Genomic DNA, 23939 nt, shown 5'->3' on the forward strand with positions numbered 1-23939 from the left:
GCCTCCCAGCTCCCTGACAGACCGTCCATATTTTTGCTCCCTCCCAATTCAGTGAACTCTCTGCGGGTCCCTGAGGATCAGCTTGGGCAACACTCAGTGTGGTTCACCTGGTGCCAAACCACAACGCACTAATTTAAATATAGTGATATATTTTGCAGGAATGAGGGAAAGGTAGAAGTAATCAATCACAGGTGCCAAATATTTCATCATTTTCATTCTTCCTTCCATCCAAACCATCCCAGCTCAGCGAATGTACCCCCATTCATCTCGTCGACAGAGACAAAGCTGTGCTGCACCGAGGTCTGTCGGTGTTTATTTAATCCGGCACTCGGCCAACGCCCAGTGCAGCCGGTGGGTCTGTCTGCCTGTGTCTGCAGCCGTTGTAAATCACAGCCCACCTCGTGTCTGACTCCAGGGCACAGGTCCAGTCTGTCCAAAGCACCTGACTGTGTCTGTCATCTATGACCTCTGTTGTCTTCTGCTTCTGCTGGAGATCTGATTACTGCTCAAACTTTGCGTGTGCTTACTAACAACCTACTTTCTCAACTCCAGAGTCATAAGGAAGACATTTCCTTGTAATAAACACTGATTGATAGCTTGTGATCTGCCAGTCGTTCCGCTGACTGTCACCAGACTAAAACTAAACTGATAATGGCTTCCTCATGAAATGTTCACATGGCAAAAGCTCATAAGACACCCAAAAAGAGACACCCTGACACATTTATTACCAGTGTGCACTGAGACGGTGAAGCAGCTGCTCCAGAGAGAAGCACATCTTCCCTCCCCATTCCCCGAATTTGGCTGAGACCCTAAAGGGCAGGCCAGGGAGGCATCCGCGTTCGAGCAAACAAGCGTACCGGACTTATCTTGCTCTTCCAGAGCGCCGCCGAACAGCCCCAGTCATTTTCAAAGTCACTCGTAGTAAATAGGGCACTCTCCAAATTTCCGGACTCCGGAAATCGCGGGGCTGCAATTAATTTTCGCTGCGGTTTTGCAGCCGCGCTTGAAAGGCAGAAGGGAACAATCAATTCCCACCTGCACGTTTGGTAGCCGCATAAAAGGAGATTTCGGAACAAACTTATCACAGTCACTAGTCTGTCATCCTTCCCTAAAGATTCCCATTTGCCTGCAGAGAGGGTCTCGTTGTAAGGAGAGGGCCCGGATTAGAGATAACCAAAACAAAGCTTTGACTTCATTCGTTCCTCAATTTGGTCCCTATACCCATATATGTGTGGCACACTGAATATATCATGCAGCCTAAGCACTGGCTATCTCTCTCTTTCTGCCTCTCCTCTCTCTAACAGACTGCCATCGTAGTACGGTGCCTGTATCAGTACTTCTGCATGTTCTACTCTTATCAGTCATCGGCGCTGGTGTCTGGGTGTGGTGTCATCAGTGTAGGGAGGAAGGCGATCTACCAAACTCGAAGGTCTAAAAGACCAGGTACACCTGCAGTGAACAGCGAATAGCCAGCCACAAGCGGACGGCTCAGTTGATGTAAATGATTGGTTATTTCCACTCAATTCCAGCCAGTGGGAAAAAAAAAATTAAAAAACCAGACAGCAGTTCCGTTCCTGGTGACATGCTGCAGGAAGCTTGCAGGGGGGCGACTGAATGGCCTGTGAAATGTCCTGGACTTATGAGGAACCAAGTAATTGTTTACTGGGCATGGTAATGCAAGCAGCCGTGCCACGGCACAGCATTTAGCCAGAAGATCTTGTAGCAGCGTAGACTCCACCACTGTCAACCCATGGTTAAGTACTCTACTTGCAACAAGCACCGAGACACAGTCACATTATGTATTTCACAAGCACGCTAGCGGGGAACATGGAATGGGGACAATTAGCCGACTCCATCATCTGTATCCTGCTCACCGTCTGAGTTTAACTCTCACGTCCTGTTACTTTTATAGAAGAAGCTTAGACTTCAGGATTTAGCCTCCGACGTCATACTGCTTCACAGGAAATCTGCAGCCTTTGTAAGGATAATGAATCAACGCGACTATTTACCTTCCGACATCTATAGGCTGGCGTGCCTGCAAATAACAGCTGGAACATCTGTTAGGCCTGCTCCGTTTCAGGGGGGAGCTGAATAGAGGTGACACCAGGGAGTTATTGCCATTTTAAACTGGCATGTAATCTGCACAGATTGCTCATGGCTGAGAGAGGTGCATCGGAGACGGGACAGAGGGTATTTGCTCCTTAGCAGCTCTTCCTCCTCAGTCTAGCATGATTCCAGGTGGAGAACGAGAGCCCTGCCGTTTTCTACTGGCACCATTTCCGAGTGACAGCATTAGCACTCGCTGCTCCCCAGGGATTTTTTTTTAACATTTCTGCCAAACCGCCACCCACGGTTGCGGTGTGTGTGGTGGGCGACGGATGGATAGGGTTCAAGCCCATGCTTAGGGAATGGAAAAAGTACTAGTGCAGTTACTATGTCTCAGGCGATGTCCAGCCAGCATCACCAGCAAGCGCCCGATTAGGTGCAAATCCGTACCTTTGATATCATGGCCTCAGGTTGACCTCTCTCTGGGGCATAGGTAATGTGAGAAATTTGTACCACCACCCGGGAGTTTTGGGAGAAGAGTACCTGGCAATTACATCTGCCCAAGACCAAACCAGATTCGTTTGATAGGCGTTTATCCTCTGCGCCTCAGGGAGAGTGACCACATTACACCGCTGGCCTGTGAGAGACCGACACTCGCTAAAAGCCTCCGTGTTTGTCCCTTAATGGCCGCTGTTTTTCTGAGATTAAAGGGAAACGGTGATTTGGAACCATTCCGCAGTTGGATAACTGCTGCTACGGCAACTGCCAGGTCCCCATAGCCTGGGAAAGCATCGCATCGAGAGGCCTGCTGGGCAGCGTGGTTGGATTAGAAGCCACATCTCTGCAAAGCGGAGGATATGGTGGCACGATGGCCTTAAACACAGAGGTCACTTCGCTGGAATGGGACTGTCTGGTGGGCACCCACAGACGGGGAGACAGCAAGAGGTGAGCCGAGGGGCAGCTGGGTGGGGCGCGGCGCAGCGTGCACTCCTGCTGGGGTGGTCACATGACAGCCAGTGGTCACAACTGCCACTAGAGCCCTGTCTGCCATACGGATCATTAACACCGGGGGATAATTCGTAGGGTGAAGCCGTTCCCTCTGTGCCCTGTTACCAGTCATGTAGGATTTTGCTGTTTCCTGTCAACCCAAGAACACCTGTCGAGGCTCTGAAGCCAGATCTGCTTGTTTCCCCGTGCTTCCTGTGCGCTGACAATGCTGTCTGTGGTTAAACCCATCTCCACTGCTATATCCAGATAGAATCCCATTCCCTCCCTTCCCACCCCGCCCATCTTGTTCACTTTCCCGCCGAAGTGTCACACAGCCGTGTTCTTGGGTATTTGCCTACAGATATCACAACTGAACATGCTAAAAACAGAATATACATCTATCCAAGCGAGAATACTAAACATACAGGAGAAATCAAATGCACTGCAGGACAAAGGTCTCAAAAGTGACGTAAGAGATCAAACATCGGTTCATTTAATGTTATAATCGCCGCCGAATGGAAAACGATACAAGGAACTGGATAGAATCATAAACGCATCGTATACTGTATACGACTTGGACCATCACATTATCTGCCAATTAAATATTTTTTCAGTCGGTCGGTTTGAAGTTGAGCCGCCTTTAATTAACTTAAGAGTTGCCTGAAAGACATTTTAATGGGAGGGCATTAAAGACTCGTAAACAAACAAAGAGGAGTGGACAGCTAATCCATAAGCTATTAATTAAGAGACGAATGCAGAGGATTGTCTAAATATCAGCCACTTTAAATTATTAAAATAAAACGGACAATGGAGTTATTTATGTTGTTCTCTATGTTAACAAGCCGTCGGCAAGGAACAAGTTCTCCCTCTGTTGAAAGCCGACAGTAACTAGGCTTTCATCTTTGACAACAATCCGAAGTACATTTATGTATTTTTTTTTCTAAATATATTAGGCCAACCATTTGGGGGCAGTTATAGGGGCACCGGGTATTTTGGTATTTTATTAGCGCCCCAAAGCAAGGAGAGGAAATTGCGCGCGGAAACGGATGCCCTTTTTGGAGAGCTGTGTCCGCAGCCTGGTTGGGACACAAACCTGCAGGCGCCGGGGCTCCTGCGAGTGGGAAGATCGTCTGATCCGAGTTACTCGGCTGCTGGAAGGGGGAGGGCGCACTGACTCCTCGGGGACGGGAAAAAAGATCGCTTTGCTTTAGACGCTAGCGGCTATGGTATCTCCCACGCTGCCAGCACGTCCCGCTGCCCGGTTTATCCGGGGCACAAACCTGCTGCGGCACCGTGCGTTTAAAATAATGACGGTGCCGCCTGCTCTGATAGATAAGGGCCGGCGCCGCGCCTCTATTACAGACGCGGTGGGGACGCGTGTTTACATGCGGCACGAATGGCAGGTTCCCGCGCTGACCTCACACACATATACACAAACCCACATGTAAACACTTACTCTGCCTCAAGTTGTCGCCATTAAAACCACACGCATGTTGTTTTTTTAGGATTGATAGTTATCAAACACCCGATTTTCTGGGTAATAGATTAAATAAAACATTTTCTACGTCTGTGAAACACTGCGATGGCACCATCAGGAAATCCCAAAGTCCTGTTTGCTCCAAGGAACGCTGGGATTGTACGAGCGTTTCCCCCCCACCTGGAACTCTGTATTAATTTGGTGATCCCTAGAGGTCTGTTTTTCCTTCTTTTCAGCCACCTTCTGCTGCCAGCTCAGCTGCCGCCGGTGTTACTCTGGTGCCAAGAGGCATGCACCTGGGCATTAAACACATTTACATTTTCCCAGCTCGGTACTTAAAGTGAAAATCCCTTAATAAATGCAGATTAAATTTGTTTTCCAAAGCCTGTTTACCAATGAATCCGTAACGGGCAAAACCATGTAATATTAACACTGGGAGCCTGCAGCTAGTAACTGGTGGTTTCTTTTACGTAAACCTGGTATGTCGTACTTTGACGTGGGACCTCCAACAATGGACAAGACGACTATGACAGCAAATTACAAGACAGAACAATTATAAGAGCAAATAATAGACCTCTGGGCATTCTCTTTTGAAAAGTACTCAAGAACATCTCCACAGCCTAAAAGTGCTTCTAAACACTTCAGCAAAAGTGCCAGTTATGGTGCTTGGGGACCCAGGGAAGTGGAATGGTTTTCTTGATTGTGACGGTTAGTGCCTTTTCTAATACTAGGTGAGATGGGCTCCCATCAGCAAAGAGCATCTCAGGCTGTATGTGGTTACTGAACTGATATGGGGCAAGGAACCAAAGTTCTAGATAATGCATAAGAGCATGAAGAGAACTGGTTAAGATATATACAGGAACTAGGGCTTCATACAGGGGCGGGGTCACAGGGGCACTGGCTCCAGCTGAAAGCTGATTGGTTGTGGGAGTGCCCTCTTCCCTGTCACTCATCTATTCAAAACATATCATTGGCTAATGATAAGGTCGGCCCCCTCTGTTTGAATTTTGGCCCTTCTTATGCCCTTCCTCCACCCTTGCCTGAATGAAGCCTGTGTATTCAACATCACTCTGACTCATTGTGAAGGAACATGTCGAGGGAGAGGTGCTGACCTGAATCTCCACTCCGTAGCCCATGTAGACGGATATGGCGTAGGTGCAGTCCACGCCGGGGTAAGACCACGCACCAGGTTGTGCTGGCACCTCTATGTGACCCTCTGGGGCGGTGAAGTTGGTACTGCATGGAGCTGAAAAGACAAAAGCTGCTGTCAGGATGGCGTACTCCCCCTGCCGGCTGCCCCGATCCGCGCCCGCTTTCCACCCAGGTCCCGTAACTCTCTCGTACATCCTTTTCGTTTTGGACCTAAATCAGCAGACTTTCTCAATCCTAGAATCACACTACAGTGACCAGCCGGAGGCTCTGTATTGGGGGACAGGGTTTGGATAATTCCAAGCTCCCCTGAGCAATAGGGGTTTCTAAAAGAATTTGGAACATAATTGGATCGGTCTGGGTTGGCGGCCACAATATGAGATGCTTTCATGGGGCCCAAAATCTGTAGCAGCGCCCCAGTGGCCAGTGGTTATTTTACGGTTGCCCTGAGATCTTTCCACTCGACGGGCACCTTGTGCTTAATCCTGTGGTGACGGATGATGTCCCCAACCGCGCCCAACCCCCCCCATGCCTTCCCAGGAACTTCCCTGGCCTGGCACTCTTTACAGCCAGTTTTGCCAGCTTCAGTCTCCACCACTTCCTTGACTGGTGCCAGGAAGGGTGGGGGAGTGAGTCACAGGGTATGGCAGGCAGGCGACCTAACACGTACGTGCGCTCCATTCTAACAGAGGATCGGGCCAGCTCACCCACTCCATTCTGCCCCGACACCCGCCTCTGGAAGCGGCTGCGAGTTTTCCATCCTCGCTCTCAGAAGGGGCCTGGGTGGGATAAACTTACAAATTAAGTCGGGACACAGCCTCCTCCAGAGCGCAGCAAACTCAGAAATGCCACTTTTATTTCCCCTAACAAAAGGTGACTGAAGATCACAGGCTTCCAATCTCGCCTCCCTCGCCCCGTTGCAGGAGCACTTGATTGAGTGTGAGCGGAGCAGGAATACTGATGTAATAATTAACTTGATTGAGTGTGAGCGGAGCAGGAATACTGATGTAATAATTAATTTCGGGCCCGTGGCTGTTTAGATATGAAGGGGTATAAACAGACGGAACGGGAAGCGGCCAATCGGAAGCGCGGCGGCGCTCAGGAAAGCAAAGCCCGCCCCGCTCCGCACAGCACGCAGGCTCAAATTTATTCCGCCGGCCGCACAAACAAAGGGCTGGCACAATATCGGCAATTACCTCCAGTCACCGCGAATCCCCACACAGCCAGTGGGGGCCGGTGGACCCTGACACACATTAGGCAGGAACTTGCCAGACCTTTCACGCTCTCCTATAGCAATATGCTAGCTATTTCTCTGTCAGTTCACAGTACTGCCGGCATGGGGGGGGGGGGGCACCCGAACAACCACCTATGCCCCCCCAATAATAAGGACTACTAGAACAATTAAGACAAACCCCCGCCCCCCCCCCCCCATGGTATTCTGCTCTCCACCCTCCCCCACTCATCCCACCCCCATGGAAATCTTGCCCACATCTGTCAGATTTGTTCTGGCTACAACATTCAAATTAGATATTTTTTTTTTTGTATTTTAATAGGAAGATGCAGCTTTCCAGGGCTACAAGTGGTTTTCCTGTCATACTCAAGAGTTAAACAGTGCACTGTATATGCCTACCACGCCATGACCTAAGATATATCCTTCAATATTTTATAATAATTAAATCTCATATTAAATAATTCAATATTACTTACAGGCTACCTCAATATATGTTTGCTTTTATACATACACTCTTTTGTATATCGTTTACAATATATTTTTTACTTCATATTTCTATTGCATCCACTTTGGAAATCACTCTCGTTGGATGTAACATAATGACAATACAGCAATACTTTGAATCTCGGAATCTTAAGATCAGATTTTGAAAAATAATTTTAGCGGAGGAGCATAAGTGCATTGTTGTGCATTGTTGTGCTTTGGACAGGCAAACCTGGGGTCTGTGCAGTGGTGATGACGGTGGTGGTGATGATGGTGCTGGAAATCGTTTCGTAATCCACATCTCCCGTGGAGGATGATGTCACCGGGGTGACCTCACGGTGGGGGCCTGCGTTGGGTTCCCGTGCTGCCGTGACAACCTTTGCCGCAGAGGTGGTCAGGGCCGAGGGAGTGAGGCTGGTCGTCACGGTAACCGGCTGCTGACTGGAGGCAGGCCGGGCGGCTCCGTCGCTGCTAGGATGAGGGGCACTGCTCAGGACAGGTGTGGTGAGGGAGTTGGTGGTCCATCCCTCCCCCAGCCTGCTGGTGGTTCTCCCACCGTTGTTCAGGAGTGCAGCGTGGGCAGCCACCCCAGGCAGGGCTGGGGAACTGGGGGCCACACTCACTGTAGGGGAGGTGGCCGGCCTGCCAGCCAAACTGTAGGCTATGTCGGAGAAGTCCCGTGCCTCAGGTGGGGCCCTGTGGGTGGACGGCTCCTTGATAAAGCGGGAGCTGGAGGAAGGCTTGGTGGAGTCCTGTTCTGAACCCCCGTCATCCTCAAAAAAGTGCTTCTGGCCCCGGAAATCCTTTGTCAGTAGGGCCTCGGGAAGCAGGTACTCCTTCAAGAGGGGGTGGTGGTTGGGAATGTTGAGGGGAGGGGCGGTCGTAACCACGTGGACCTCTCTATCCGTGTCATGGGTGGTGGGGACCAGGCCACGCCCCCCCTCTTTTTCCCCAGGGAAAGAACCTGCCAAAAGATACAGGGACACATGTGATCGGCGTCTACATTCACAGCTGGAAAAAAAACAACATGTAATAGAACTTTCTCCTAGTTTTTCTTTAAGAACCACTTCGGAGCATTAAACGTGAAAACTCAGAACTCAGTTCCACTTCGGTGTAACTCGGGACCACTTCCATACAGAGTTCACCTTGTGTTTTTTGTGCCGAACGTCTCTTCTTCTTCCCGTAAAGTGGGGGAGCATCGATCGGAAGCCGCTGTTCAAATACACAAGCTCTCAATCCCACTGTGATTAAAAAGCAATTTAAACACCGGGTTAAGCACCTTAGCCAATGAACAAAAGAAACGCATAATGCCACAGTAGATGGATTAGAGCGAGAGACCCTTTCAAAAAGCCGGCCAGCGCGTGAAGCCAAACAGATAACCTGCCCCAAGATAATTGCTCATTTGAATACATCTTCTCCTCCCCCTTGCCAATTATTAAAAGTAAAGATTTAGCACAGAACCGCCTTAATTAGCAAATATGATAGTGGTGCAGGAACATAAATATCTCCACCTGCACCTGGTAAGATAAAAATCAGAAGCCCTTCAGGGATCCGCGTCTTGGCAGGGGAAGTGCTGATTTCTCCCCACAATGCCTCATTTCCGCTCTAATAGCAGTCTCTCAGCGTTAATAGCAATCTGCTTCAAACAACAGCGCTCACAGTACAAACACACTCTTCAGCAGCCATCTCTTGCAGCAGGCAGCACAAATTGCTTAGTCCTTAAAAAAAAAAAAGGAATCAGCCTTGGCTGAAAAGGAAAAGATGATAGCTCAAACGACACAGAACAGCGTTGCCTGGTTCCTGCCCCCCCCCACCAAATTCCAATAGGAATATGGAGATGTTTTTTTCCCTGTTCTCACAAGGCGTCAACCGCAAACATGGGTTTTGTTCCCTAGAGAGCCTTGTGAAATATTGACTCTTTGACTGGGATTAATTTGAATGTACATTCGACGGTGCCAGTCATACACACACACACACACACACACACGAAAACGACATGTTTCTGACGTCCCCAGGTACCCCAGGCATCCGTCATCAGCATCGATCATCGTTAGTACAATTAAGATTTTAGCACAGAAAGCCAACTGGTCTGTTGGACCTGACAGTGGAACTGGAGCATTCCGGCTATCGCGATTTTTTCTGGGTTGGTGGGTCCAATTCGGAAAACAAGGAAATGCTTCAGAATGCGTTTTCTCGACAAATCGATGATGATTCCCGATGATGGCGGCAGAACGCGCCTGCGAAATATCCTCGGAAAAACATCTGTTGCCAAGCGCGAGTCTGCATCCTTGCGGGTGAACAACGACAGACCGGCAAGTCGAGTTGCGAAGGCTGAATCATGCCGGCAGTATCCAAGGCCAATAAAGGACGGTTTCCCGGGGTGCGAGTTTTAAAGGACGCGGTGACATTCAAGCAGATCTCTAATTTATTCTGGCCTTGAACATAACAGCACTTGTGAAGTGTGCAGATGGGAAAACTGGGGAAAAAAGTAATAAATGAAACATCATAACAAAGGGTTTCAAAACAAGAAAAAAAAATAAAAAGTATTTTCTAATATTCCCACAACACGCCAGACATGTCCCAGTTTGGAATCTAACAGCACCACTGAAGCAAAAGTCGGGTTTGCATGACAGTCACAGAACCACTCAGAGACGAGAGGTTCACAGACCACTGCTTCCAGAAAAATCTGATTCTGACGTCCTCCGTTAGAGCCTCAGGAATATATACATACTGCTCTTCAGGCCATTTAGAAAGCAGGATGCCAGTCCTTCACAAACCACCGACATGATCTGAGTTTTAAGTCACTTCAGCTTGGACTGGGGGCTTGGGGTGTAGCCTGAAGGGGGGGGGGGGGCGGGGGGTGAGATACTTAGCTTAATACTCTACCTTCTCCACCTGTGTGTGTCTCCACAAGGTCAAAGATTTCATCTTTCATCTAATCACATTAACATTTGGGGCACGGAAGTAAAGTTTCCTAATCAAACTCAACAGGCTCTGCAGAATCGCACCCACGGTCTCTTCTTAAAGTTTCACTCCTTCTTTTGACAGGCACTGAGGCGACAGAGCTTATGCCAGAACCAGTTAGCCTCCGATTACAGCTTCCTGATATCTATTGTCAGTTTTCCTTATTAATCTGCAAAAGCGGAAGCCGAAGACCGATCATCCAGAAACTGTAAAGGACGTCTGAGGACAGCAGCTCTAAGAAGCAGACTTTGTGTGATGTGAGTAAAATGCGTGACCAACTTCAGCCATTACAGAGACGCAGAAGCGGCAGGTCTTGGGGCTTTTCCGGCACTAGTTATGCTTATCTTTACAGCCTTTATGGTCTACAGTATGTCCTGTGCCTAAATAAGCAACACATCGACATTAATAAATTGTTATGTCAATAAATGTTAATAGATTCAGGGAAAGGCTTTACTTAGAATTTTCATAATGCATTTCAATGCAATCAACCATGCATGCATAAGCATAAGAAAGTATGCATGTCTTATTTAAGGTTTTACAAACATTTTACACAGGGCATATCATGCTTCATTAAGGAAGCTTCGGGAAAGGCAGAAGGAGCCTGATTGCATGGTATTTCTCACTTCCTGGATGAGCTGACCTTGCCTCTGATTATGTTACAGGGCCGGAAGTTCAGTGACATCGTCACCGCAAGTCTTTCACTCTGCTAAGTCTTCTGGGAGATCGTTGGCAGTCATCTGCAGTTAGACCTCTTACTGGGAATTTTTTTTTCCCCCGTTCTGAACTTCAAACGTCATCAAACTGTGCTCGGCATTAAAAGACCTGGTATTCCTCTGGTTCACAAGCCAAGACGTGTGAAATAAATCTGATTACTGATCACAGAATCAATCAGCGATTTTGGTGGAACAAACATTTTTTTTGTCCCCCAGAAGAGTCAGGGATTGTTCTAAAAAGTTGACTCCATTGGGGAAATGCTCAGAACAACAGGGACCTACATTCTCCATGGTGCCAGACAAATAAATCCAAATACGGATTCGGACTGCGGCAAGAACACTGGACGCTGCTAGGCCTCGATGGATTGCATACGTAAGCAGTTCATACTGAATTTCATTAGAAGCCTACTACTCAACTGTTAATACAGTACATACTGTATGTATTAATGAGGACAGTATGCATGCACTCAGACACACTGCAGTCGCCATCTTGCATATTACCCGATCGGGATATTTACCAATGACATAGCTTGCCCCTGTTTGAGTCAACATCTGTAACAGCTTAATTATTTTATAGTTAAATTCATACAGAGATGGCATCTCCTATTGACAAAAATTTGTGAGCAAGCAAAATTCTTCATCTCTGGTTGCAGCTCCAGTGGCCTTGTGGGATAGCGTAGCGTCCTTCGGATGCACACTTGGGAATTTTGCAGAATGTAGAATGTCATCCGGGTACCGTTCGCCTACTGTCTCATCCATACTGAGGACTGGAACATACTGATCACATTGCATACTATATTTTGCATACTACATAGCAAACAAGTGTGCATTTCTGGACACATTCTCAGTCTGTGCTACAGGTATTTCCACATTCACTGGCCATGTGCAGATTCCCAGATGATGTCATAACGAGATATGTTCACCTCAGTCCTTAATCAGAAAATCACTTCAGTACAAGTCTATTAACCAAAGACACGGAGGCTTGAAAGATTAAATCAGGATTTGTTTACATATTAATGGTTGTAGCTTAAAGAAAAGCCAGAGTGCTGGTATTTCGCAGTCCAGCATGCGGCTCAGTAATTACTTTTTGAAGTTTTGTATTTTTACCCTGAGTGCCGGCTTTTCAAAATGGACACATCAACTTTGTCACTGAGCTCAAGGCCGACTTCCTTTCAAAGAGCCAGGCAAACAAAGCCCCCTTTTTGCCTCCAAAGTTATTTTCAGATCAAACACCTCCAGAGCTCCTGGGAACCAATCATGCTGAAAAGAACAAATGTGTTTGACTCCCACTCTCTCGCGAGGTTCGCGATGCCATCGCGAAGGCCAGCTCCAGGTTGGCGTCTGGGGGGCTGGCGTTCTCATTAAGGGGCTGACGAAGACTGTAGCCCCCCCCCCACCTTTGAAGTCCACCGGGGCGGGGGGGGGGGGGGGGGGTTAGATTTCCAGGAGTCGTACGAGGAAGGGAGGGCCGATCACCACTTCTTAAGGCTCCTCGCAGGCTAACGTGCATGCAGATGTGTGAAAGTACGCCGTCGGCATACTGGGAAGCCCTCGTTTAAGGGCAGCATATTACATCTTCTCATTTGGCCCTGGGACTGGGGCCGTTAGCAGGGATGAAATTAATGTATAGTAACAGGTCCGGCCTCACAGCTTGAAACAGAATGCAGTGGGGGCATCCCATTGATCCCACGGCACCCACTCCAGGTATGGAATAGCTAGCCTGCATTTGTTAGGGAATTACGGTAGATCACAATTATTTCTTTTTCTATTCTTTTTTCTATTAGCTTTTCTGTTTCCTTTTGGGGGTAACAAAAGCAATGCTTTATGATAGCTGTGACAAAGACACACCATGAAATACACCAGGACATGACCGGCTGTTTGCTCACCGCATGCTGCATCCCGGGGCACTCATTTCAACGTTGGGGAGCCTTATTGCAACCCCATAAAAATGATTTACAGTTAGAATTTTAAGTCTTCTCATCGGTGAGGAGTCTGGGGGGGGGGGGACTGAAGGAGGGGGGGAGGGTTTCTTCAGACTCTGCTGCTCATGCAGGCTGTTTCTCTCGAAGGACAGGAACCCGCCCATCTTTAAAAGGAGAAGCAGGCTTGAGACAACTGGCCATTCATCCTGCTTAGCCGAGCACCGCAAATGGTAAGCATGATGTTACAATGTCCTAATCGATGCTGCCATGCTGACAGACCCGAATCCAAGCTGCTGCGTGCGCAGGCCGCATGTTCAATTCCATTCTCCTCTCTCCTATCGCTCCTGTCACACAGAGCCCTGCCCACATTTAAAGAAATGCCGCCACACCCCTGGCACGCGTCCCAGGAATCCACAAACCATCAGCGCCTAGACCTTTGTGCCGCTGTTATCAACACCAGGGTGCAGTAATCTGCTGTGGGAGTGAGCTACACCCCGCCAGGGCCCACGCAGCTCCGCAGCACGAAGAGCGCATGCTGCGCCGCCACATGCATGCATGCGCTTGGCTACAAAGAGAGCGCCTGCAGCTTCGCAGTCAGCACACGGGGTGGATTTAACTTCCACTTAGAAACCCAACCGAAAATGGGAATTGAGAGCTGAAGACATTTGCAGCTACCTCAACAATATTTCGATTACCCCGTCCTGCCCCTTAGAATTCACTGATCAGGAGGGCACTCCTGGGGCAGTGGAGGGCAGGGTAGGGGAGGTTTACGGTGGCAGAATGTAGCAGACGGAAGGGTGATGGAGAGATCAATCAATGAGCACATGGCCTGTCTCGCCTGGGCGTCTCATTGGAGGGGAACGCCGCTTCCTGCTTTGGAGGGGAACACCGCTTCCTGCTTTGGAGGGGAACACCGCTTCCTGCTTTGGAGGGGAACACCGCTTCCTGTCCTGCAGTCATCCCATGCTGTAGAGACCGGTCCTCCCCTTTAAAGCCATGACTCGTGCTCCACGGAAGCCACAAAGCAGGCAAAGGCAGGGTTTCAAAATCCCATAAGCATACAAGACAGATAAAGAACCACTTGAAATGTTCTTTTACAACAGATTCCAGCCCCCTGGCAATGACTCTGCATGGACATCCACTGAGGAGGCCACGCGGCACGACGAGCACCACAAAACCATGACATAGGATGAGGACGTGCAGTGAAAGTGGCGATGGCTCGTCCGCGTCGCCACTCCCAGCCACTCCTCTTCACTGGCCACGCCCCCCGCCCCCCCATCGCTTCCATCAACGGCTGTTGAAAGACACAGGGGGAGAATCTCAGAGCACCAAACTGCCTCCGGGATTACTTTGATGTTTATCATTCAGTTTTTCAAAGCTTGTTACAGAAAATTGGCTTATCGTGAACAACCCTCCCCCCCAATTTCAATGCAAATACCCACGGATGAAACTTCCACGAACCACTGCGCTGGGACACCGAGTTCAGGTCATGGCTCCGAAAAGCAATTTTTTAGAGAATAGCTCAGATAATTCCAGAAATAATATCTGTGTGAGGGGGAAAAAATATCAAGAAACAAGGGCTTTCAGCAGAGATAAGATAATTTTCTACACTGCAACAAACATGTGGCCAAGTATCTAAGGGCCGATTATCTCAAGTGTACCCCATGAATTACTGACCACACCACTATCATATTTTCAACCAGACAGGCTCTGGGCCTGTTTTAGTGCCGGACAGCTGTCCAGCTCATGAATCAGAGCCCGCCCTTTGCGCCGAGGCCAACCCTGCGGCCGATTTATGTCCGACGATTCTTCCTCCCAAAAGAGTCACCCGCTCAGACTGCTAATCGATAGCGGCCAGTCAAGAGACTTCCGATGAAATAATTCCACAGGAACGATTAGGGTGCCCACCAAGACGAAAAAAGACGCGGACCCACCTTCCCGGTCCATCGTGGCTTCCCTTATAATGAGGACCAGCACTTAACTTCTTGACAAGTGATATTCCCAGTAGGGTGAAGGCAGCGAAAAAGCAATGGCATAAAATGAAAGGAAAAGGAGGGGAAAGAAGAACAGATTGCGTTCCTTTGATCTGACTTGTTTCCTTAGCTGTGCAGCCACGCGCTCACGTTCGGTATGTTACAAGGGTCCCATAATTAGTTGGGTTTGGATGATGCTACATTGGCCGCCTGCCCCTCGCTGATTCCAATTAAACTGGCTAAAGAACTGGCAAGAGCCATCGTTGCCAACCTAATCATTTCCATGGCGGAGGATTATCTCACAGCACACAGGCTTTCGCACGTGCCCGCCTTCGGCCGCTTCCACGTTCCTCTGCCTCCCAGTCCACCATACCGAGCCCACGCCGCACCTGCCGTGAAATCATAGCGGCGACATAACAATGTTTGCTGGCATCGGGAGGGGGGCGAAGAAAAAAAGGAAAACCATTCTCCCGCTCTCGAGCATCTCTCTGGCGAGAGACAGCGAGCAGAAACTGTCAAAATGGGGCCATCAAAAGGGGAGGGGGGGACAAAAGCCCCTCTCTTGTTCCCTGTGGTGAAACAGTGGCGTTTCCAGCAGCAGCTGCATGCAGGGTGTTGGCTGATACCTCTGACCCACAACATTAGATGAGGCAAGAAACGGATGCACTTGCCACAGATACATCTACAAAGGGGGTACGGAACCAGATCCATGGAGAGCCGGCGTGGGTGCGGGTTTTTGGGATGGCCTCCCAATCAACCAATAACAGTGGGTCCTCTGGACTGGAGTTGAGTACCACTGCTTCATTATTGGCTAATTGAGAGGTCATCGCAAAAACCTGCACCGGCCCTCCGTGGAACAAGTTCCTTACATCTGATCTAAAGTTTCAGCAACCAAAGGAGTGACACAGATAATGCACATTTAGCATATTGAAATGACACACTGCATTATTAGCTACATGCTACATTGCTCAAATGAGCATCTATAATACAATTTTCACTCATTCTGTGGCTGTGTTACAGGTTGGAAAGGTTAAACTGGTTTTTAAGACATCCTGCCCCACTAACAGACAAGTGATTATTGATTCTTCAAGTTCACATAAAGTGATTAAATATGCAGAGGAAGAGCCATATAATGACACCCCTTCCAGCTGGCAACGTTCCAAAGTTCTCCTTGAAACGTCTGAGTTACAGGGGCCACTCATCACCTCAAATCTTGGACCAATCGACAGCCCATAAACTCTTGACGGTTCGTAAGACCTGAATGATATGAAGTGCGTATTCTGTTGGTTTAATCTGCGTTCTTAGCTATGTCCGTACTCTAGTGATCAAGACATACAGTCATGCGTTGTTTACTACAATATAGTAAATACATAATCCAGTAACACGTTTTGTTTTTAACATTATCAAGTATTATGTATTGTACATGACTGCATGTGCTATATTTTTATACGACTGCACTGGCAGCGGGGTAGATTTGCATGCTCTAGCACCACCATAAACGCGTGAGTAACGCTTTCTGCTACAACGGCGAACACGTCACTAGGCGATAGGGGATTTCTCAGCTCCGTCATAGCCTGGATGGGACCACGGTGGTGGACGCAGTCCGTCGTTAACTGAAACGTCGCCATGCGGTGCGTGACTGTGATGCCCATGGGACACGATCCTCTCCATCTTCTCGTCTGTGTCCCTTCATTCACAAAGGCAGTGTAGCGCAGCTTGTTTATGGCATCGGCGGTGCGAGGTGGGGGTATCTTCACTGCAGCTGCTCGGAGCCCTAGGATGCTGCACATCCAGCAGGTCTTTATTCACCGTGTCACATGACTCGCGTCCTTTGCTGCAGACCCACTGCTGCCTTCAGATCAAAGCAGGTAAGTACCCATAATATCCCTGGATATACAGATACAGATAAATGTAAGTACAGCATGAGCTCCCACAGCGATAGTAATCTTTGGTTCTAACGGGTATTTCATGCGGAGATATATAATTTGATCACCATTATTCATCAAATGCTTCACATGAGAAGCTCCGTAAACCCATAAAAGGGTACAGCAAATCCTCTAGTGCCCCCATTGTAGAAGGAATATGGGGTAAAGATCGGAACAAGAATGAATGCAAACAGCCAAACGAGAGCGTCGGCTATTTCATCCACATTTTCCTTTTTTTTCCAACTCAGATTTTAGTTCTTATTGACTGACAATGAAAAAAAAAAAGAATTTATTTCTTCTCAAAGCATAGATTGCTTTGATATTTTGAGATTGTTCAACAGAAATTACAGCTGAAGCAGGAAATTACCTTGGTAGCTGACAATAATCGAGGCCATCAACACAAGGATTGCGCGTGCTAGACGCCTTGCTGTACGTGGCTGGTTTCAGAAAAATATTTTTTAAGAAGTTAATTTAATGCAACCTGGCTCGCACTGAGCATTCATTAACTTGACTTAGGGATAAACGTGTCATTTCAAGTAGGATTTATGGACAGGAAGTCAAGACTTCACCGAAATACTGATATATGCCTGATGGTTGGATGTGGGCCTGGAACATGAGGAACTAAAAAATTTCAGTGCTGATTTCCAAATAGGGAAAAGCAAAGTACCGAATATAAACTTGAATATTTCATATTTAAAGCACACACTTCACCTAACTGCATGCCTTTAGATTGCAAAAAGTAATTAGAATACCTGAAGGAAACTTGTGCAACATGTGGCGAGGTGTGAAGCGACCAGAGCACCACCATGCTGCCCTCTGTTAGCAAATCATGTGACCACGAGACCATGTGACCACGAGACCATGTGACCATGTGACCACGAGACCATGTGACCTCCCGACCCCAGCGATACAAAGCGACCACAACGCCACGTTGTCCTCTCCTTGCAAAATTTGTCCAAAACATGACCAGAGACCTTTTCTTCCTCTTTGAACTTTTAAAGAAAAAATAAACTCTTAAAAAAAAAAAAATCCACAAAAGAAACTTTTGTTTCCACGGCTGAGATGCCAAAGTAAACAAACAGTTTACACAAAACTTTAAGAGTGACACACAAGTGACACGGCGTGTTAGACTCCACAGACGAGCGCTCTTCATTATCCCGCATACTGACTGATGCAATGCGGGGTCCTTTGAAACTCCAAGACAGGGAACAATGCATTCTCCCACAGCCTTATTCTGTCACGACGAGAGCTGTCCCGGCGTTTCTGAAAAGCAAACTGAATTCATCTGACACCTCTTCCATTGATGAAAGACAACAAAGGTAATTTGCGACATGTGCAAAAAAAAACAAAAACACAAAGCCTGTACACAATTTCTCAGGACGTGAAACCTTTTCAAAGCCCAAAAAAAAAGAGTTTGGGGGGGGGTAAGACAAAAGACAATATAAATGATTCCTTTTGGGTAGGGGAATAATTTATAGCTCAGGTAAAATGGAGGAAAAAAACAGAATTTCCCTATATATCAAAACTGTAATTAATTTTTTTTCTTTTTCTTTAATTGTCAGTATGTCCACAATAGTGCTGGTATGAACCGCTAGAAATGCTAGAAATAAAACACAGGTCTGTTATATCGCAGAGATGCCACACCGGCGGATGTGTTTATGATAAGTGAGACATTGACACTGCCGCCCTCTCTGTGTGGTGTTAAGCCAATGAGGCCTCGCTGCGTTCGCAGCTGCGTGGGACGATGGCAGACGACCGACTCTCACGTGCTCCAAGCAGACACGTGAATCTGTAAATGTTAAAAAAAAATAAAACGAAATGAAAATGATGACTAAGGATAGCGTACAAACAAATACATTCCCAGGTGGCTGTTAGCACATTACTCTGCCCTCTTTGATTCCCTGCATCAGGGCCCCCCCCCCCCTTTTTTTTTTAAGATCCTCGTTTTGGCCTCGTTCCAGGAAACAAGGCAGGTGGCACTCAGTCTTCCGACTCAAAGATCTACCAATTTGCTCCCTTTTTCACGAAGCGAGTCACACGGCTCCTCTGGGATCAGCCCACTGCAATCGCAAGAAAGAGCCGGATCTCTCATCGCCGGAAGCCGGCGCCGTACCGACGGCTAAAGGATCCGCAGGCAAGAATTCATGCTCGTTCCCAGCAGACAGGGCAGCCTGGCTGAATTAAAGACCCCCACCCCCCTCAGAAATTATGTAAACTTTAAGCATTGCTTACCCATATAAATCATATCCATCCATCCATCCATTTTCCAAACCGCTTATCCTATTGGGTCGCGGGGGGTCCGGAGCCTATCCCGGAATCAATGGGCACGAGGCAGGGAACAACCCAGGATGGGGGGCCAGCCCATCGCAGGGCACACTCACACACCATTCACTCACACATGCACACCTACGGGCAATTCAGCAACTCCAATTAGCCTCAGCATATTTTTGGACTGTGGGGGGAAACCGGAGTACCCGGAGGAAACCCCACGACGACAGGGGGAGAACATGCAAACTCCGCACACATGTGACCCAGGCGGAGACTCGAACCCGGGTCCCAGAGGTGTGAGGCGACAGTGCTAACCACTGCACCACCATGCCGCCCCATAAATCATATCCTTCCTATCAAAAGCCATTATAAAAATATATGGGATGACTCCGCTACGCTAAATGTAACCCACTAAATTTAAGCCCGTACTTGTATTTTACCCAAAACAAAGTGGTCACCCTTCCTTGTAAGACGCCGTTATTCCTACACTTGAGCTGAAATATACTTTTATTATACCTTAAATATTTTGCAGCCAGACCTTTTTTGCAATTAAGACAAATTGCAGCATGTTTTATGTTGATTACGAATGACATATGCATTATGTATGAGTCCGAGAATAGTTGGAGGATAGTCATATAGTCATAAATATATGCACAGCAACTGCATTAAAACACAAGACTTAATACAAGGTCAGGGTGAGACTGGAGTCTATACCAGGAAGAATACGGTACAGGACAAAGGAACTGGCATCCCCTATTAGGGATGCCAATCTACCACGGCGCTCACACTATAATGAATTTATGACCAATTCACCTACAATCATAGATAACACTGTCCAGGACAAGTAAGTAAGACTAAACTGATAGAATCATCTAAATAATTATTTTACAGTACATTTACGTGAAGAACCCCCCTCCCCTGTTTCACTGTGGCACTAAAAATAATGTAAACATGATAAATAACAAGTACATTCAATTGAAGACACACCCAAAACTGGAGTTACATAATTCCACTAGGTACGGCGAATGCACCTACAGCTGCTGACCAAACTGGAAGCAGAAGATATTACGTGGAAACGTGAATGTTTCGCTTCCTTTTAACACGCGAACCGTCACCTCGGTCGTGTCACAAAGTGGGCTTTCCCTGTTCTGCAGAGACGCATGGGGAACAGTTTGTAACGGTGACGACGCAGGTGACGGTGGGAAGAGCTAAGCATGCAAATTATATGCATGGACTTAGACACATTAAGATGTTTGATGAGGTGCCTCCCAGGTGTTACAGGATGTTCAGGATCTTTGGCTGGAAACACTGTGGTATCTCGACAGTCTCCAGATGCACCATCCTACACACTCTCACGAGCCTCATTCAGGTTGGTGTGCATCCTCTGTACCTTTAAAAAGCCCCCTGCTCCTCCTCCTCCCATTGGAAAAGGTCACGCCCTCATTTGCATAATGAGTGGAGACACATTGCAGGTGGGCGGGATCGATGAATGGAGTCCCGGCTATTGGTGCCAACCCATCGACTGGCACGGGAGGAGAGACAGCTGAGGCACCCAGCTGTAGGGCCCCCCAGCTCTTTGCCTGGGGTGGGGGCGGATGGAGCTCATCAACTTCCCCATTGCGCCACATGAAAATGGAGTGTAGCCAACCAGGGACCTACCATATTCTATCTATAAAACAGGAACAAGCAAAAAAAAAAAAAAAACTACTAGTAAACAAAACATTTTCTGGTTGACTAATATAAAATAGAAGTGATTAAAATATATTTGTGTTCACCTCAGCGTGACAGCATGTGAAACACAAGACCTAAATGTGTCAGGCAGCTGAGGCGAGCTCTGCCGAAGTGTTCAAAGTAGGAGAGGATAACAGCATGCTGACTATCCTCGCCGATTTCCAAGTGACCGGCCGACGGGACTGCGGCCTCGTGGCCCTGTCACCTGGAAATTCTGGTGCTTGAAAGACGAGGTCAAAAAAAAAAAAAACAAAACTGAATAAATGGCATGCAATTGTAAGAGGATATATGAACGAAAGACAGTGTGTGAGAGAAATGAATGTCTTCATCTCATCATGAGGAATGACGCACCGGTGGAAACGGAACAGGAGGAGGATGCGAATCCCCTGGAGAGGGTGTGTGAGGTACCAACTCCTTCCGTACTGACGACCCCACACCACGCTCAGGCTCATCCGCATTGCTAAGCAAACGTGGGCTAAAGACTCCCTTAAATCACCGATTTCTTACTCAATCGCCTTGGGACACAATTAGTATAATTAATGATTAATACATCTATTGTTCAAAATGCTTGCTTTTACTATGCACGAAAGTATCTCATTAAAGGTAACAGTGCATATTTATTTATGAATGAAATCACGCCTCTTTAAAGAACGTGTTTAAGCCCAATCCCCAGCTGTTCAGACTTTATTTAAAGTTTAAGATAATGGAGGGCTATAACAGGACATAAATGAATCCCGTTTTTTTTTTTTTTTTACTAAATAGCTACAAAGCTATAGACTCTCCCACCAGCCAGAGTCTTTCCTATGGCAGTACAGGGTAATTTCATCTTATCGAAGCCACAGCATGAAAAATGAAAAGCCGCAGACCCTTTATCTCCAGGTAGGCTTCGCACCCCATTCACCGTACCCCGCAACCCCCACACACAAAGCTCAAAAGGGAATCAATGTGAGTGATTTGAAATTGCTTCTTCGAATGAGCTTCGTAAACGTCACTTTTCCTGAGGTCACATGCACCAGGCCCCATCGGTACAAAAGGTCAATCCCAGTTTTGGAACCTGCCCAACTCCCTATCCATCCTACCCCCCACCCCCCCAACATTGTCCTTCTCAGTTGCAGCTGAGTTGGCTGCATGTAACAGGCTACTCTAGGAAGGGAACAAGAGCAGAGCCACTTACATCCAATTTAATTTGCCTCTGTTTTCACGAGGAACATTTAATTTAGAATATAGCATCCACAGGCAAAAGAAGCCATCTGCGTTATTGAAGTGAGTAACGCAATTTGAGGTGGAACTCCTACTGCGAACTACTGCCTTTCGTCAGGATTCTTAAGATACGACCTCAGTCTCGCTCCCATAACACCAGGGCAGTGCCATTTATAGTGTTGTATAATCTTCCCCTGCAATACATTAAGTGATATGAGAGTAATCAGAAGTAGAACAGAGTACCAATTCCTTTAGGGAATTAATACTCTCTGTATAGTTAAGGGGGGAAAAATTACCTTTGTGAGTATGGAAAAATAACTCTGAAAAAAAAACTGGAAAAAATCCTTTTGTGCCCAAAAAGAACACAGACTCTCTCAGTTCTCTTGTGGGAGGCTGAAAAAAGCATTTTGTTTTTACCCATTTTCCTTCTACGGCTTTGTTTAAATGACTCATGGTTCTTCGGGTTCATTAAACCAAGCAGAGGCGCTGTCCTTAGCGCTGCTGTTCTTGCCTGTCCTGTCAGATAAGGGTTAAGCTATTGGCATGCATGAGTTTACAATAAGACCGGTATAGCAGCGCGGAAGGTTACGGGACCCAGCACTGCTACGCAACGGGACAAAAGAGCACGCCATCGGCGATTGCATAAAAAGGGCCCCTTCGGGGAAAACAGGGACCAAAAAATGTACAAGGTCCTCAAACACAAAAGAACACCATTTAACCCAGCAGGAACCTTCAGCACAAGGCTTGGCTCCACCACGTTCTCCACCCGATTTTCCACCCAAATGAACCTCACTGTGGCTAGCGAGGGTCAGCTGAATTTGTTCACCTGTAGACCCCGATTTGGAGGACTCGATACTAAAAATACTAAATGCTAAAATTGCTAAATGCAAAAAATTAGCATTTATGGCTATTAGTGGCAAACAAGGTGCAATGAGCTTAAACAACAACCAATACCATTTCATGATGGTTGACTAGTATTTATTCTTTCACTTGCAATTTATTCCTCTCCTCTCCAGGGCAAAAGAAGTAAGAATAATGGGCTTGCACTAAGTGGGTTATGCTGTACCGTACAAAGAAACACTACCCACGGTGCTTAGCTAATTTACCGTGTTCGGGATGCCGAGGGGAGCATTACGACAGGGAAAGGAATCAGTAGGATTCTGCTCTACATTTCAAAATTATTAATATTTTATGAAAATACAGTGTCACCATTTCAGTGGAAGTGTTTTGACAACAAATTAATGTTGTGTGGAGAGTAACAACATAATTACGTCTAGTCATAGATGGCTCTTTTTAAACATGCGTTCTTTTATTTAATAGCGTTTTATTGTCTCCAAAACCACTTTTTAGCAATTGTGAATTTTCCACATGCGTATACGTTTCGTTCAGCTGGAGAAAACATCCACCCTTGAGCAACAGATAAGCAATTCCGACTCCCTGGGAGCCCGCTCAAAACAAGAGCGATTAAGGCTGTTCTTTCCCTTAACGAGCCTTAATCCAGACATGCCTTTATTCCGGTTGATTTTTCTTGCTCCCGCGCCAGCACGCTCACTGCGAGGCGTTTTCCTGGCACCACTCTTTGCGTGGAGATCTCCCACGACGTCGTGCCACAACAGCGGGCCTTGCCGCTGGTTTGGGCGCCTCGCCATCGACATCGGTGGTTGAGTCCTTCCATGCAGAAAGATGGATGACTCACAAAGAATTACCCTTCAAGGACCCACCAACGATCAGGGAGGGAAAGCTTAGGTTACCGTGGATGTGATGGGAGTCTTCTTTATAACTTAACATCACTGTCTGCTGTCTGAATGCCCTCTGTTCAGGATATCTGAGGTGGAGTTTCTCAGTTTTTGAAACATACCTGAGTGTGATG

The 23939-nt window shown here is 47.4% G+C and overlaps 1 protein-coding gene across 1 annotated transcript in view; it reads right to left on the bottom strand.

The window, feature by feature from the left end:
• The window catches only part of LOC125725022 (seizure protein 6 homolog), a 164878-nt gene that overhangs the window by 71070 nt on the left and 69869 nt on the right, over nt 1-23939 (bottom strand). Inside the window, 2 exon segments of the mRNA XM_049001561.1 lie at nt 5623-5756; nt 7606-8337. Of these exon segments, the coding sequence (XP_048857518.1) occupies nt 5623-5756; nt 7606-8337 (866 nt within the window).

This window comes from Brienomyrus brachyistius, unplaced genomic scaffold, assembly GCF_023856365.1.
Source record: "Brienomyrus brachyistius isolate T26 unplaced genomic scaffold, BBRACH_0.4 scaffold59, whole genome shotgun sequence".
Lineage (NCBI taxonomy): Eukaryota > Metazoa > Chordata > Actinopteri > Osteoglossiformes > Mormyridae > Brienomyrus > Brienomyrus brachyistius.